The following is a 16,772-nucleotide window of genomic DNA, read 5'->3' as shown; positions in this document are numbered from 1 at the left end:
AGCTGCCTTGTGCTGCTTGGAGCACACAGGCCGGCCAGGCAGCCCCCTCGCCCCGACAGAGGCCTCGGAGGCCTTGCTGGCCCAGATTTTGGAAACTCTGACAACGCCACTGCCCCCACCTCCTGGTCCCCTTCTTCTGCCTCTTACTGTCTCTGATGGGCTGCAGCTGTAAGAACCTAGAATCCCTGTCCCGGGAGGGCAGTTAGAGAGGGTCTTCGAGTGGAGAGGGGATACAGGATAAAGAAATAATGAGCTAGGAGTCAATCCCAGAGGAATTCCTGGCGGAGGTGAAGATGGTATAGATAAGCAGAGAGGGAGGGAAATGGGCACTCTCAGAGGGGAGTAAGGCCAAGGGATTGGCAGGGATATACAGATTCTGGAAATGCTGAAGACAGAGAAATAGAAAAGTAGCATGGGTCATGCCAGGCTCAGCAGCCTGACAGGGGTGCCAGGGTGGTGATGGGGAGGATAGGGGGCATCAGTGCTGCCTAGAGACCTGTCCTTGAATCTCCTGGGTCAAGAAGACCCATGATTCATCAGAATACCAGTTCAGGCCTGCACCAGCTATGGGGGCTGCCCCCTGGGCCAGGAGAAGGGGCCTGATTCAGGCCTCAGCATCACCACTCTGTAAAATGGGCACTCTTTCCCACTCTTCCCTCCTCCTGTCTGTGAGGATTAGTCCTAGAGTTCCCTTTCTGGTCTGGGGGCTGCTCTCAAGTGTGAGTGTGCAGAGGGTCAATGTTGTGTGCTGCTTGGGGGGGTGCAGGAGGCCCCATGGGGCCTGGGGGACAAGTAGGGGGGCAGGAAGAGTGGCACAGGTATGGGTTTCTCTGCCTGGAGGAAGGTAAACAGGTGAGTGTCCAGGGCTGCGTAGATGTGTATTTGCACACGTGTGCAAGTGTGTGGGTGGTTGCTGGGAGTGTATTTTGGGTTTGCGTAAGGCTGTGTGTTTGTGCGTGTGCGTGCGTGTGGCCCGGGAGCTGCCAGGACAGAGCACTGATTGTGCCCAGGCCTGTCCTGCCCCTCGGTGCTGCCCGCCCTGACTTGGGTGCGCCTGGCTCCGTGAAAGGGGCAGTGTGTTCCTGGAGGGTTGCCGCCCCTCCCACCCGGCACCCATCCATCCGAGAGGTTTGCTGAAGGTGGAGAATCCCACAGCTTCCCACCCTTCCGGCCCACAAACAGGGCGCTGCTGTCTGGGCCCAGGGTGGGGCGCCTCCATCCCTCTTCCTGAGATGAGGGCTGGGGGCACAGGAGAGTCTGTGTCCTTCCCCACCAAGCCCCTTCGCACACAGGGAGATGAAGTCTAGGCTAAGGTCTCCCGACAAGCCACCCTCTAGCAGGGCACGGGTTTGTGTGGCACCCCCTGGCTCCCCGCGGCACTCCTAGGATGTTTATGGATGGGGACCCGATCCCTGTCCCTGGGGGACCCCGAACATGAGGCTAACTTCCGTCACGATGCTCAGTCCTCTGCGTGTCGGCAGGATTTTGGCCTCTCAGTCTCTCTCAGGCTCCCCTCCCTCTCCCAGGCTGGTTAGGGGCAGGGTCTCAAGCACAGGCGCCTTTTCCAGTCTGAGACCCTGATCATTCTGGGTTCTCAGAACCCCTGGGGCTGGCCAGACGGTCTCTCTCCATCTCTGTCCCACGTCTCCCTTGTCTCTGCCTCTGCTTTCCCTCCTCTCTCCCTATCTTTGTCTTTGGCCCCCTCTTCCCTCTGTCCCATCCAGGCTGTAACTGGGAGCACCACCCTTGCCCCAGGACACTCCAGAGCGCCAGGCCTGCCTCTCCAGCCCTGGGACCTCCACTCCTTGGTAAGGGGTTCCATAATATCAGAGTTCTCTGTGGCCCTTGCCTGCAGTAGGGTGCTTGGCTTCCACTTACCAGACAGACAAACTGAGGCTCCAGAGGAGAAGCGATCTGACAGAGAGAAGCAGAAAGCCTGTAGCTCTCAGCCTTGCCGCTTGTTCGAGCCCTGCCCCTGGGCACCCCAACCCCCCGAAATCAATCTCTGTGTACCCCGCTCCCACCACATTCCTGGTCCCCTGGGGGGAGCCAGGCAGCCCTACAGCCGGATGCGTCACCGTCACGGGCAGCGGCAGCATTCCTGGGTGTCTGCTGCCGCCTGACTTTATAAGGGAGAAAGTCTGGGAGCCCAGAGCTGCTGGGCAGGATGGCCAGTGGGGAGTGCCTGGTCCGATAGTCAAGGATGGGTGGTGGGAGACATGGACATTTGGATGTGGGGGAGGTTCACCCAGTGGTACCAAGACGGAGCAGGAGGTGAGAGATGGATGGGAAGGGAAGTGGGAACCCATATTCATTCATTCGTTCGTTCATTCATTCATTCATTCATTCATTCACAAATACAATAATACAGCAATGGTGATGAAAAGGAGAACTAACCTGGGAGACACAGAAAGTCTGAAAAAGATAAATGACACTGAGATCAAAACTGAGAATGAGGAATAAAGACCCCCTCCTCCACAAAGACTGAACTCAGGGATCCAGATGGAGGCCTGAGGAGGGAGATGGAGGAGGAAAAACCAAGAGAGACAGAGAAGGCAGGATGTTGGCAGTGGGCCTGCTGCTGTGGACTGGAGGAGGAGGCTGAGGAGGGGGCACCCTGCCAGCCAGCTGGGGAGGGAGAGGGTCCTGCTCTGGGGCAAAGCTGGGCTTCTCCACCATAGCCTCTTGGGGTTTGGAGCCAGGGGTGACAGGTCCTGGTTCCAGATCCAGATCCTGGGTAGGCAGCAGTGAGGCTGGGAGAGCCCCCCAGAGGGAGTCTGAGGGGGGGCTGTGGGGTGGGGTGTTCTAGGAGAGCCAAGGCTGGGATGAAGGGCTCTCTGTCTCCCCTCCTGGGTGTGTGTGCGGGTGGGCCCACCTGGGGGCTGAATGCTGGCCCTGTGTGAGAGCAGGGATGGGCCCGGGGCCTCTAGACCCAGGCCTGGTCCCCTTCTCTCATGCCTCGAAGGGACTCGCTTTTTCTCTACCAGAGCTCTGCCCACAAGCCAGGGGACCTCTGAGGAGGCTGGGGTGGGGTGGAAAACGCCCTCTGATTTAGAACCAGAGCTTCAGCCCCCAGGATTGCCAGTGGGGCTGGTGCTCCCTACACTGCTCCCCCCCCCCCATTTCAAAGCTGGGGAAGCAAACACGCAGATAGGAGAACTCAGCCCCACAGACCCCCGCATGGCTTCAGTGGGCTGCACGTGGCGTGAGTGTGACTGCAAGCAGGTGAGCGCTGTGCATCGTGGCAGGTCGAGGTGAGTGCGGGCAGGTGAGGATCTGGGGATGTCTTGCTCTGGGTACTGGACCATGACTCCCTGGCTCCCCGGCAAGGGGAAGCCATCACTGCGTCTACTCAGGTGTTGCCCCTCCCTCAGCATGTCCCAAAGCACCGCCAAGGCTCACCCTCCCAAACTGAGCCTGTTACTGCTGAAGGTAACAAGGGGGAAAGTTACAGGGACGACTCCAGGTCAGACCAAAGGGACAACATAACCCGCCGTGGTGGTGACACCAGGGTCACGGAGCCTGGGCTGGATGGCTCACAGCCTGCCAGGGCTGGCTGCCTGGGAGATGCTCACCCACGTGCAGGCCCACGGTGCCCACTGCTCTGGCTCCCTACCCCCATTCCAGACTGAGGAATAACCAGAGCATCCCAGTGGCCTGCCAACCACCTGCTACTCTCCTGCCCCGCAAGACACGGCCACAGGAACAACGGCAGGTTAGTTCAAAGTCATGTGGACTTTAAAAAGTAGTCTTTCCTCTTGGGAGACAACAGCCATCTGAGCAGAGAGCAGGAATGTCAGGCCCTGCCTGACCTTGCTGGGGTCACGATGGCTCCACCCCTCCTCGCTCCAAGAACTCTTTTTATATTTATTTATTATTTTTTTGGTGGGGGAGGTGGTTAGGTTTGCTTACGTATTCACTTTTAGAGGAGGTGCTGGAGATTGAACCCAGGACCCTGTGTGAGCTAAGCATGTGCTCCACCTCCTGAGCTATACCCTCCCTCCCGACCTTTGACAAGAACTCTTAAGTCATGAGACTCGCTCTCGGGGTATTGACCTCTTTGGTTGCCTTTCTGGTTTCTTGCAAGGCCAAGGAGGCCAGGGCAGGACAACAGTGTCCTCAGCTATTGGCTGAGCCCTGACCCTGGTCATCGGCCTCAGCTACTGGTCCTCTAACCTCAGCCCCATGCTGAGGGGCTTACACTAGGAAATGTTTCCAATTCAGGGACCCCCTCTGGAAGGTGAGTACCCTGGTGGGGTGGGAGACGCTGAGCTTGGGCCACAGGGGCAGGGCTGGTGACCTGGGCTCCCAGCCACGTGTTCCAACCCTAGGGTCACGTGGGGCACAGAGGAAGCGGGAGGGAAAATGAAAGGTTTCGCTGGAAGCAGCAGCCCAGAGTCAACCCAGGCTGGAGGGCTGGGGCGGGGACGAGGCGGGGCCCACAATGGAGCCTCTGTAGAGGCCCGGCTGCTCCCCAGGGTGGGGCTGCTGCGGCATGGAGCAGTTCCGAGAGGCTTTTCCTTGCCTTATAATTTTCCTCCTTATAGGGGAGACGGGTGGATTTCTACGCCTTTTTCACATCCCCTTCCCCTCTGGGCTTTCTGGGCCCCAGAAACATGGTGGGATCCTCATGTCAGTGGGCCCAGGCCAAGGTTGGGGTTCTGGCAGGGAAGAAACAGAGGGAAGGACCCTCGCCTGGCACTGGGCCTGCAGTCCCCCACCCCGCAGGGTCCTTGTGAGGTAGCTCCCATTACAGGTGAGGAAACTGAGGCTCAAAGACAGCAGTGGCCTGTGTTACGGCCTCGAGATGAGCAGGGGCAGTGCTGGGACTCAAGCTCCTGTGGGTGCGGCTCCAGAGCTGGGTGCTATGGCCTCAGGGCTGTGTGCACACAGAACTGGGGGCATGGGGGGTTTGGGTGCTGCCTGTGAATCAGAAGCGGAGCATCTGCCGCTGGCCCCAGCGGGAGGAGGGTGTGAGAGCTGGCTTCCTGCCTGGGGAAGACACACTCTTCCCCTTCCTGTCCTAGGGGGCTCCCTCTCTCAGGGTCAGGGGTGGAGGGGGCAGGGAGTGAGGAAGGGAAGGGAGAGCATCTGCTTTCCATGGGTGGTTTGGCAGCCGGCCTCTCCCAGTGTGGCTGGAAGGGGTCTGATTTGGGGCTGGCCGGACTGGGGAGGGACCTTCTTCAAGGCTGCATGAAGAGGGCACGTTCCAGAAACCAGTGATAAGTGCCACTCATGCCCACTGGAGTCTTGGAGGTCAGAGCAAAGAGTGGAAAGGCGGGGGTGTGGGCTCTGGCCAGGGAGAGAAGCCTGCCCTCAGGGGACTGACGGGCTAGCCCCTCTCTCGGGCAGAATCCAGAGCTAGGACGCCTACTACTCATCTTGGGCCTGCCCTCTGCTCTGGGATGAGAACTGCTAAGGGCAGGGCTTCCCCGAGCCTGGCAGGCTGGCTTTGGAGATGATGAGTGTGTGAGCTGGGATGGGGGATAGTGGAAGCGATGACTGTGGGTTTGGACAGAGGCCTGGACCAATTTGGCCCAGATTGTGCTCAACAGGCTGTGTGCCCTGGAGAAGCCACTGCCATCTGAGCCTCAGTTCCCCCATCCGAAATATAGGAAAGAGGAGTGAGATGACCCCACAGACAGAAGCCCCACGTCCAGGAGACTGGAGAAGCAGAGGTTTGGGTCAGGGATCACACCCGGCCCCTGGCCAGCCCAGCCCAGCGGGAAGTGGCTGGTGAGAGGTGTGGTCACTCCAGCAGTTACAGCAGAGCCACCTCTGGCCTGAGGGGCCATGGTATTGGCTACACTGGGGGTTCCTGAGGACAGGACCCAGGGCCTGTATCCCCTGGCCAGCACATCTGCCATCCAGGAGGCCCAGACACACGTACCAACGGAGGAAGCATCAGTACCTAAGGAATGCAAGGATCGGATGGAGGTGGCATTTGGCCTGTAGGACGGATGCCAGCGGGAGTGTGTGGCCTTGAAACGTGGACCAGGAAACCTAATGTCCCTGCTATTGGCCTCTGTGGTTCCACCAGAGATCCCCAGACTAAGACCCCCACCCTCCCACTGCTGGGCAGGCCTGACTCCCCCTGGAATAGCTCCTTGCATGGCACCCCCACCTGCCAACTCTGCAGACCCCTTCAGCCTGTCAGCACCACCCCTGCCACACTCTCTCCAGCCCATCTCTTCTCTTCTGGCCTCAGGCACTGCTTCTTTGCTATGGTGTCCACATCTCTGTCTCTAGCACCAACTCTCCAGGGCTCTGGGCCCACCTGCCGATGCCCTCTAGACACCTACACCAGGAACACCTATAGGAACCCCCAAATCAACCCTGCCTGTTCAAGCCAGACTTAGTATCATCTCTCCTCCAAACTGCTCACCACCCAGTGAAGGCCCCACCACCTCCCATTGCTGAGCAGGAATCTGAAAGTCACTTTGACCCTCTCCCTCCTCCTGTGTTCCATCCATTTAGTCCCTAAATTGCCCTTCAAGTTTGTCTCCCACTCCTGTTCCTCTGTGCCATCCCAAAAGATAGATGGCCACCACCTTTTGCCTGGCTTAACGAATTTCTGCCTCCCTTTGCTAGCTGCAGCCACAGTTAACCTAAACTGAAAGCCACTCCATCATCCTCCCTTGCCTGGATGCCTTCAATGGTCCCCATTGCCTCACCATCAAACGGCACTGAAGGTGCTGGCTGACCTTGCCCCTGCCCCGCCAGGCTCTCCTGTTCACTCCTTTGAACACCCCACGCGCCAGCCTCAGCAGACCTTGGACTGTTTCCCATCCACACCTCACAGGTCTCCACTCCAGCCTTTGCTCAGCCTGGGCCTGCTGCCCGGCAAGCTCCTCTCTCCCTTTTGCCTGTGAACTGCCCTCGTGCTCCTTCAGGAAAGAGGTCCTCCCCTCCCTTGCCCACAACCCATAGCCCCTTCTCCACATCTGGGATACAAAGAGGCTCAGCCCTGGCTTGGGGAGTTGTGTTACCACCACCTCTGTGTTAACTCTCCTGGACAAGACTGTCGCTGCTTGGGGATGGGAGATGGGAAGAAGGGACGGAGGGCCCAACAGGGCAGGAAGGGTGCCACGTTCCCCGGCTGGCCTGGCAGGGAGGGGCTGCATGTGGGGGCTTTCCCCAGCTCTGCCCTATTTTGTCTCACCTCCAGGCTTCTTTCCAGTCCTTCTCTGCCCTCCAGGGCCCCAGGGAGTGCAGGCAGGGGGCTGGACACAATAGCTGGGGCAGAGTGGGGCACTGCCCCAGCCAGGGTGTGCTTTTCTGGGCCTGTGGTGACAGTCTGGTGCTTGTTTTTAAAGAAAATAGAATCAGAGCCCCTATTTATAGCTGGAGGCCACAGCCACAGACAGGAGATGGATGGGGTTGAGGCCGTGCAGGCTCCTGCTCAAGCAGGGGCTCGGAGGTGGGGCCATTCCCAGGCCCCCTGTCCCCCTTTCTCAGCCTCCAAGGAAGTGCCTGTGGGATCTTGACATTCCCTGGGACAGGATGTAGCCTGAGCTTGGGGGCAGGGGAAGGAGGGGACTTGGGTGAGGGGGTGGAAATTTTCTCTCAGAACTGGTCCCCGGGGCTCAGAGCCTTTTGTGGGAATGGGTGGAGGTGAGTGTGGGGGGAGCCAGAGAAGGACCTGTCGGGGGGTGGGGGTGCCAGTTGCCACCGGACAGGGTAAAGGAAAGGGCCAGAGTGATGGGGCAGACAGAGAGAGAGACAGGGATGGGGAGAGAGAGATGGAGAGGAGACAGAGACAGGGGTGGGGGAAGAGAGATCTGCAGCCCAGATGACACCGTGAATAGAAGAGGAGATGGAGGAAGCAAGGGAAGACCTGAAGTGGGCGTTCTGTCCCACAGAAAGTCTTCACGGTGTTCTGGGAAGTCTGAGTTGGGTCCAGGTGAGGAAATGCAGGAATTAGGCATCTCTGTAGCCTGTATTCCAGAAGGCCAGGCCTTCCCCACTCCTACCACCCCCAGGGCCCAGCGCCTGGAGATCCTCTGTTCCTGGCAATCTAATGCTGGGAGGCCCAGGTCCATCTAGAAGCAAAGAAAAGTTCTGGGGGCAGAGCCGATGCAGATGGGTTTTGTCACTAAGATTCCTGAAGAACTGTCCTGGACAGAGGGGACAGGGTAGTTCCAGGACAGCTGAGGACAGGCCTGGGCTCTGGCTTGCTGGGAGGTGAACTGCCCAGGTCTGGAGAGGTTACAAGCTGAGGCTATGGCCTGGGCTCACACCTGCTGCCAGCCTCTACTCAGACCCCTCCCGTGGTTGTGCCGTTGGGGGCTGTGGGGTGGCTGCAGCCTGGGGCACGTGTCATGGAGCCATAGCCACAACCAATGACTCAGACAGTTAAAAAAAGGAGCAGCTTTGAGCAGTGACTCAACTGGCTCTGAAGGGGCTGGGTGGGTCTGGCTGGTACGAGATGGGGTGGTCTGGGTTTATTTTTGGAAGGGCGGGGCTGGGGCCAGGGGGTGGAAGATGGGAACCAGCGGTGGAGAGGAGCCGCTGCTCTCATTGCAGGAGAGCCCCAGGGCTCCAGGCCAACTTAGGAAAGCAGTTTCTCCATGCCAGGGAGCTCTGGCAGGCTGGGCTGCCCCTCAGCCCTGTTCAGATACCGGCCTACCTTGCTGTGTGGACCCGGACAAGCAGCCAGCTCTCTCTGGATAGAAGCAGAGACCCCTGTCCTGTTCCCAAGAGGCTTGAGCCCAGAATTTTATAGCTGGCCTTGGAGAATAAAGATCCTACTCAGAGGCCCATAGAGGGACAGAAGTCTGCCCAAGGCCACACAGCAGGGCCAGGTATCCCAAGGGCTGCCATTACACATTTGCCTCAGGTCCCTACAACACCTCTCCTGCCCTAGGGCTGTCAATAGTTGGAGGGACAGGCCCCCATCTGAATACTTACACCTGGAAAGGCTCAGCTAGGCTCCAGATGAGTGTCCGGAAACACACAGGCACCAGATGCCCAGAGATGGAGCCTGAGCCAGGGGCAGGAGCCTGGATTCTATTAACATACATCCGGGGAGTTGGTCAGTCTCTGCCCAGTGGTCTGTTCAGAAGAGCTACCTCTATGAGGGTGAAGGCAGAGGATACCCACACACTGGGACTCGCCTAGGGGACCTGGGCTCTGGCCAGCCTCTTTATCCAGAATGTCCCTCCAGCTGGCACTCCCCTAGGCTGCTCAAATCATTCTGTAGCCATTTCCCAAGACTCACTTCCCCTCACCTCCACCAACTCTGATCTCATACATACATGGACTCAGGCACCACCCGTGACGGTCCAAGTAGCCCAGGGCAGAGAGGGTCCCTCGTTCCCTCAGTCTCGATTCTGCTCCTCATGATGCAGCCACTACTGCTTAACGAGTGGTGGTAATAGCCAATGGGAGCTCCATGGGAGCCATTCGCATCACCGGGTCCTGGGCTCCCACCCCTACCTCCAGAGGAGCCCCCAAAGGGTGTGCAGAGAGCAGAAAAAAGAGGTTTCTCAGCTCACCATCTTATTAAAGGTTCTGATGCCTGCTCCTTCTCTCCATCCCTACCCATCTGCTCTTGGGCCAGGGTCTGAGTTTCATTTGGTCATTTTTCCAACAGATTGATTGTGCTGCCTCTCGGCTCAACAATCTCTATCCAAGGGGCCATCAGGCTTTGGGGTGGGGCTTGGTGGGGCTGGGAGGGGCTGCCCTGCTTCTCCTCATGCGGGAGAGATGTGTGGGCCTCTGCCCAGGGAGTCAGTCAGATGCAGGGCCTCCCATCCCCCCTTCGGAAGGGTTCTGGGCTGGTGGGTGGAGGCTGCCCGATAGCTCCCTTGGGCCCACCTCCCTTTTCCCAAGTCACTTCATCCCATACACTCTCTCCCTGGGCCAGTGCACCCAACCCCCTGCCTTGGAAACGTCATCAGAGATTTCCAAGCAGGAGCCCCGCTATTGCTGGGCTCGCCCCTGCCAGAAGAAGATGGTCCTCACAGAACAGCAGCAGCCTCAGGAGCAGGCGCCTACTGAGCATTTACTCCAGGCAAAGGGCATCCATCCTCAACACACATAGGAGGAAGGAATTACTTATCCCCATTTCAGAGAAGAGAAAACTGAGGCTCAGAAAGGCCAAGTCACTTGCCCAAGGTCATATATGAAGTGGTAGGGCCGGAATGAAATCCTAAGTTCTCTAACACCGTGCATGTCCTTTACCACTGTGAGCCTGGCCTGCTGCCTTCCCCAGCCTTGTAGAGCTTCCGCAGCTGAGGACTCGGAGGAGGGAGAGGTGGGGCCTGAGTCAGGACTGAGGCGCGGGAGGGGAGCTTGCTCTTAGCTGCTCCAAGACGCCCAAAAAGGGTGATTTGTTCCTTCTCTCACCACAGTAGGATGTGTGTGTGTGTGTGTGTGTGTGTGTGTGTTTGTGTGTGTGTCTGGGCCTGACGCCTGGCTGGCTGGCCTCCAGCTGCAGGAGAGCCGGGCTGGCCCCAGTTGCTGTGTATAAGGGAAGGGGCAGGGAAGGGCTAGTGTCGTGGGAATTAGCATCCTGGGCCCACTGATATTTATAGCTGCCCCCTCCTGAAATGTGGGTGGGGGAGGGGTTGCTTAGGTGGGAACGGAAGTTGGTCTCCTCCTCGGCCTCCTCTATCTCCCCAGAGAGCAGGCTGGCCCGGGCTAGAGGCCCTGTCCAGTGTCAGAACTGGGGGCTGTGTGTTCTGATTTGGGGGTTTCCCCTAGGCTGCTGTCTCAGGGGTTGGACACTCTCCTTGTTAGGCCCAGAGCCAGGCTGCTGAGCATACTGATTGTGGGTGCATGAGTGTGTGTGCGTGCATGCATGTACATGCACACCTACTGGGTTTTACACTGATGGAGGTCATGGAATGGGGGCAGAGGACAGGTGAAGGTTGGGGGTGGGAAAGCCTTTAATCCCACAGTGATGGAGGGCAGGGTGCCAGAAGGGGGGCAGACCAGGCTGTGCGCCTCAGTAATCAATGGTTGGAAAAGGCTCCCAGGGGTGGTACTGCTGGTGCTGGACCGTGAAGGATAGGGAGAAAAAGAAAGGACCAGTTGCAGGTAATGGCTTGGACAAAGGTAGAAGGGTTTCAGAGATCATGGATTACTATCCCATGGTCTAGTTTATCAGCCAGCCTGTGGGACACAGCATCGCCTTGAATGTGAAGGCTGATACATAGGGGGAAAGAGGGCTCAGCACAGCCATGGTGTCTTTAGGCCTGCAGGCAGGTAGCACCATGAGGCTCCTGCCTACCTGGATGCTCAGAAATGTCCCATTGGTCCTAGGAGGGATGCTCGGACAGGAGAGGGCAGGTCCCCAGGGTTGGCTGGAGGAAACTGGGATTATATTCTGCTCCCTGCCTTCAGGCACCCAGATTTTGCTCCACTTAGGGAAGAACATCTTCCAGGAGCCATTGGTATCAATCTTTATTTGGATTCTTTGAAAGCCAGGAAGTCCTTTCTTGTATTTGACCTGAGTCTCCCTTGCTCTCAGTATGTTTCAGCTCAAAGTAATTAGTTGGTTTTCTAGCCTTTTCTTTTTTTTAAGCCAAAGAATGCCTTAACAAAACCATATCTTACACAAAAGCCCAATCTATAAATATATGTTCATGGGACTGCTACGTATGAATCAGGGTGGGGCAAGCATCTTGTATTCCTAGAAAAGGGAATGAAAAGCTCCGAGCACCCTGGACACAGTCTGAAAACCCCTGGTTGGCTCAGTGATCTCTATGCCCCTTGTGAGCCCAGTCTGTGTGCAAAAAGATAGTGGAAACCTTTGAGAAAAGCAGATGGGAGGTCTGCCCTCGGGGAGCTGCTGGTCCTGTGGGGAAGGCCATACCCAAACCAGCATACAAGGACAAAGAGCAGAGAGGCCTGGCTCCCACCCTGCTAAGGACTTGCTGTGTGACTCTGAGAATGCAGCTGCCCCTCTCTGGGCCCTGGTTTCCCTATGAAACATGGAGAGCTGGCCTGGGGTGGGGAGTCTCTGCAGTAAGGTTTGGGTGGGGAGGCAGCCTCACTGACCCACCATGACAGTTAAACCACAAGCAAAACACACTGAAACAGTTTAGCATGAGCAGTGGTGGGAGGCCTGGCTAATGCACACCAGAGCTGGCAGAGCTGGCTCTTCCGCAGGCTGGGAGCGGCAGGGACGTGGGCAGGAGCTGAGCAGGAGGAGGGAATGGTCAATGGGAGAGGCACTGTCCAGAACATGGGTGAGCCATGCCACCAAGTCACCTTGAGGCAGCCCCCTGAGCCACTACCCTAAATCTGAGACAAACGTGGCTTTATTTGCTACCCAGGTGTCGGAGGAAGGGTAGCAGGCTTTCTTGAAGAGGATTTGTTTATGCTGTGAGGAAGTAGGGAGGGTTTAGAGAAGTTGGGGGCACTTGCTGGAGGGGTCTGTGGAGACGGGAACAGAGATCTGGGGTCCTCAGGGAGCTGTCTCTCTCCTGAAGACCTGTCTCTCTCCTCTGATGGGAATCTGAGTCCACTGGTGTGTGGCTGCCCACCTGGCCTGATCTGAGAAAGTAGGCTGTTGGGGGTGAGTGAGAATACCATGGCCCGTGTGCCCGAAGAGTGGCCTGAGGCCACTCCCTGCTATTCTCAGAGCCTCAGTTTCCTCAACTGTAAAATAGGAATGTTTCTTGACGTTTAGGGCTGTTATAAGACTGCAGGACAACACGGTTAGTGCCCCTGACAGGGTGTCTCTGGAGGGAGGAGCTCTGTTACAAAAGAGCTTCATTTTTTCCACTGTTTGGAGTTATGGACCCTCCTGAGAAGCAGAAAGAGCTAGGATCCCCTACCCCAGGGAGAAACCAAGTACATAACTGTTCATACAAATTCAGTTCATTAAAAAATTAGTCATACACATTAAGTAATAATGGCCAGATAGTATTTTTGAAACATACCCCAAGCCTGCACCTGGAGAAGTCTTAATTCTAGAAGCCTCCACAGACTGGACACAGGCTGGATCGGGGGCATGTTGGAGGCAAAGGGGGAGCTGGCTGGGGCCAGCAGTTGGGAGAGAGGCAGTAAAGGAGCAGGGGGACCCGGAAGGGAGCAGGCTTGAGTCCCAGACCCAAAGACCCCCTTGTTCCTTTGCTCTTGGCACTGAACCAGAGGCACAGCATGGCACAGCACCCCTGCCCCATCTTGTCCTCACCTCCTTCCCCGAAGGCACCACCCAGCCCAGGTCTGTGAGCATGGCTAGTGTGTGCACGGTTGTCTGTGCTCATGTGTGCACCCACATCCGTGTGCACCAGCGAGTGTGTACGTCAGGGTTATTTCCAACTCCCCCTCCCCTGCCCACTCCCTCCTGGGCAGCACGCCCAGTTCCCTACACACTTCCTCTGAGCACTCCACACACACCCACAGCCCCCCCCCCCCCCCGCCGCCTTCCTCATCAGCCCCGGGCCCACCTGGCGCAGCCCTCTTCTTGGGCCCCCCAGGCGGGCAGCGCTGAAAGGCTCTTCTTGTCCTGCCTGGGCAGGCGGGCGAATGTTGGGAGGGGGGCTCAGTTATACCTGGTTTTGGAACAGCTTTTTCAGAGTCTGGGTGGGCTGGGCCAAGGGCCCTGGCCCCTGTTCTGCTCTAGAGGGCTGGGGCAGTGTACACACACACACACACACACACACACACACACACAGAGACAAGGCTCAGAGGCTGTCTCCAGCACCGCTGATCTTCCCAAACCATCCTTAGAGGACACAGACTCTACCCTGGTTCAATTCCTTGCACCCGATGTCTCCCCGTCCTCACCCCAGCCCTGCCCTCAAGAAACCCTATCAGTGCAAAGCCCCCAGGCAGGTTACACAGGAACCCTCTCTGCCAGGTACTCCCGCCTGAGTCCCACTTCAGCCCCTCACCTCTGCCTTTCACAGTCAGCTATGCCAGGCTGGAGAAGAGGTGTGGGAGCCACCGCCCTACATGCACTGTGCTTACTCTGACCTCCTGGTTTTGCTCATGCTGTTCCCCTGACTGTAGCCGCATCAGCTCAGACGCAGTCTCCTCAATGCCTGTGGTTCTTCTGGGCCTCCGACAGGACTCAGAAGGTGCTGGACAACACTCTTATCCACACTGGCACAGTGGCCTAAGCATCGCCCCTATGCAGGTGGGGAGCTCCCACAAAGCGGGACTGGGGGCTCTTGCTGGGCAGCGGGCTTCTCTGTAGGACTCAGAGCACTTTGCCTCCTCCGTGGGTCCTCAGTTTCCCTGTCTGTACAGCTGGAAGGTTGGCCCAGATGGTCTCCAAGGGTGCTTGACTCGCAGGTCCCATGACCTGGATGCTCTGGAATGTTGATGAGTGCGGGAAAAACATCCCAGCGTGCCTTACTCTGATACCTGCGACTTGAGGGCCTCTGGGGCTAGGGGTGTCCAGGAGGGGTGGGAGGACCCCTTCCTCGGGTAGGGGCTGCCCCTATCCCAGGGCAGGGAGCTAAGCCAGCCACGGTGGCAGAAGTGGGCTGTTGGAGGGGAGCTCCGCCTGGGATGGGGGAGCATACTAGCTTGCCCACTCCCTCCCCATTTCCAAATCCCTCCTACAGGTAGAGGTCGGCTTGGTGTTATAAAACCTCATGGGCTCCATGCTGCTCTCCTTTCTAAAACCTTCGCTCTTTCCGCATTGCCAGCAGGGCACAGGCTACAGGCTGCATTTTACCATTTCAGGTTTCTGTGCCCCAGCCCAACGGCTCTTCCTGGCTTGTGCTCAAAATACATAAGCCTTACAACCAGGCCATTGGCCTCCTTATCTCAGTCTCCCTCTGCTCATACCCGCTTCAGAGCCTTTGCACATCAAGCTCCCAGCTGAAGTTCTGACCCTCTTCCCATTCTCCTAGGCTTGGCTCAGGGAACACCCTCTGCCCCACCCCAGTTTGCCTCTGAATTTCTCTTCACCAGTCTCCTCATCTGGATCTCTACAGACACGATAGGAGCTGCTGTTTGAGCTTTAATTTGCTTTTCAGTCTCTTGAATGAGTCCAAGCCCAGACTAGGCATTTCTGTGCACTGCTGACAGCCCAGGACAATATCTGCCCACTGTTGATGCTGAGAAGGTAAGGGGAATGGCTCTCAATTGAAGCTCAAGGTGGTGGGGGTGCTGGGGTCCCTCCCTCGGCTGGAGGCTGGATGAGTCAAACTCTCTAGTCAGCTCAGATGCCCCCTTCCATCTCTCAGGCCCTAAGACCTTAGAGGATGGGGTCCCTGGGGACAGAAACAGGGAGCCTGGGGATCCAGCTCTGAATCACCCCAGTGCGGGGTCCTCCCGTGACTCATTTCCCTTTTGGGTACCTCGTGATGACTGTCCATTTGAGCTGGCTTCCCCATCTGATGGGGAGAGGGGTGTGGCCTAGGTCCCTGGAAGGGAGACTCAGGCCCTTCTACTGCTCAAAGTTGCTCTTGGGAATGGTCCCAAAAGATGTAGGCTGAAGCACTGATTCACATATTCATGGGTAGTAATGAGTGATGGGCCCTGAGGCCCCAGTTCTTATGACCTTGCCTTAACTAAGGAAGAATGCTGTAATGGTAGGATTTCTGGCACTGTAACAGAAATGGGCACATCCTAGCACTTCTCAGACGGCATTCAGTCTCTGCTGGGGTCAAGCACCAAAGCCTGGGACGGGGAGGTGTGGCAGGGGGTGGCCCAGGGCTATCTGGGGGGCACCACCCCTTGCCTCTAGGAAGCTGAAGAGTGGGTGGTTCTGTCACCAACCAGGCCTTCTCAGTGAGCAGAGAGGAGAGAGAAGACAAGAGGGGTAGGCAGAGGACAGGAGGGAGGTGGTGGTGAAGAGGCCAGACAGAAAATGCCTGGGAACAAGGGGAGCAGCAGCAGAGCTGAGAAGAGCTAAGAAGCTAAGAAGCTGCTGGAGGAGGCCAGGGGTAGCTGGAGGAGGTGAGGCTGGGGTGCTTGTGCGGCAGGATGGCTCCCTCCCCGTTTCACACCTTGAAGCACGCCCCCTTCCTGGCCTGGGTGTCTGAGGCGGGTATTCGCTTCTTGCTGTCACTAGGTGCCCTTTGGGCACCAACTCTGTCACAGAAAGCCTGCTGGGCGCAGGGAGCCCAGTCGGCCCTGGGGCGGCCCTACTGGGCATAGAGGACAGTCCTGCGCGGAGCCACACCCTAGGCAAGCGACCCTGGGGCCGACCTCAGATAACCAGAGCCCACATGACCCCCCAGATACAGAGCTACGTACGGCTGGGGGTCCTGCCTCCCTGGGCATGGGGTCAAACTGCCAGAGACCCCAGCCTGGGGTGGCAAAAGTGCAGCTCCCTTGTTTCTGGGTCTCGGGGCCACTTCGGGGTCCTCCTGTCCTTTCTCCTGCCAGCCTAGGTCGGGGTCTCAGGCCCCCTACTCACCTGTGGAAGCTGGTCCCGCCAACACAGCGAAGGCCAGAGCCAGGGCCAGTGCCGGGGCCGGGGCCGGAAGCGGGAGCCGCGCGCCCGAGCGCATCGCGGCGGCGGGCTGGGCAGCACGACCTGCGAGCAGCGGAGTCCCGGGCCTGGAGCTTGGACACCGGAGCGCCGGGTGGAGAGAACTGGCGCGCGGGCTGGGGCTCCGGGCGGCCGCCGCCTACTTAAGGCCGGGGGCGGGGCAGCGCCGACCCGCGCTCGGGTTTCAGGCGGGGGCTCTCCCGGCAGGTCGGCCCCCCCACCCGCAGCCTTCTTAAAGGGCCCGTGCTGGGCTGCTCCGCCCTCCACCCCGAGCACTTTGGTCAGACCCAGGCTCCACCTTAGAGATTTGGGACAAAATCCCAGAGGAGCCCGGACCTCCTGAGCTCTGACTCAAGGGCTCCCT

The 16,772-nt window shown here is 58.1% G+C and overlaps 1 protein-coding gene across 1 annotated transcript in view; it reads right to left on the bottom strand.

Annotated features, from left to right (window-relative positions):
• Positions 1-16,538, bottom strand: part of CSPG4 (chondroitin sulfate proteoglycan 4) — a 34,701-nt gene extending 18,163 nt beyond the window's left edge. Inside the window, exon 1 of the mRNA XM_010955357.3 lies at positions 16,334-16,538. Coding sequence (XP_010953659.3) covers positions 16,334-16,427 — 94 coding nt within the window. The 5' untranslated portion in view covers positions 16,428-16,538. The remainder of the gene's footprint in view (positions 1-16,333) is intronic.
• Between the last annotated feature and the right edge of the window lie 234 nt (positions 16,539-16,772).

Source organism: Camelus bactrianus, chromosome 27, assembly GCF_048773025.1.
Source record: "Camelus bactrianus isolate YW-2024 breed Bactrian camel chromosome 27, ASM4877302v1, whole genome shotgun sequence".
NCBI classification, from domain to species: Eukaryota; Metazoa; Chordata; class Mammalia; order Artiodactyla; family Camelidae; genus Camelus; species Camelus bactrianus.
This window is presented reverse-complemented; position numbering and strand designations above follow the sequence as displayed.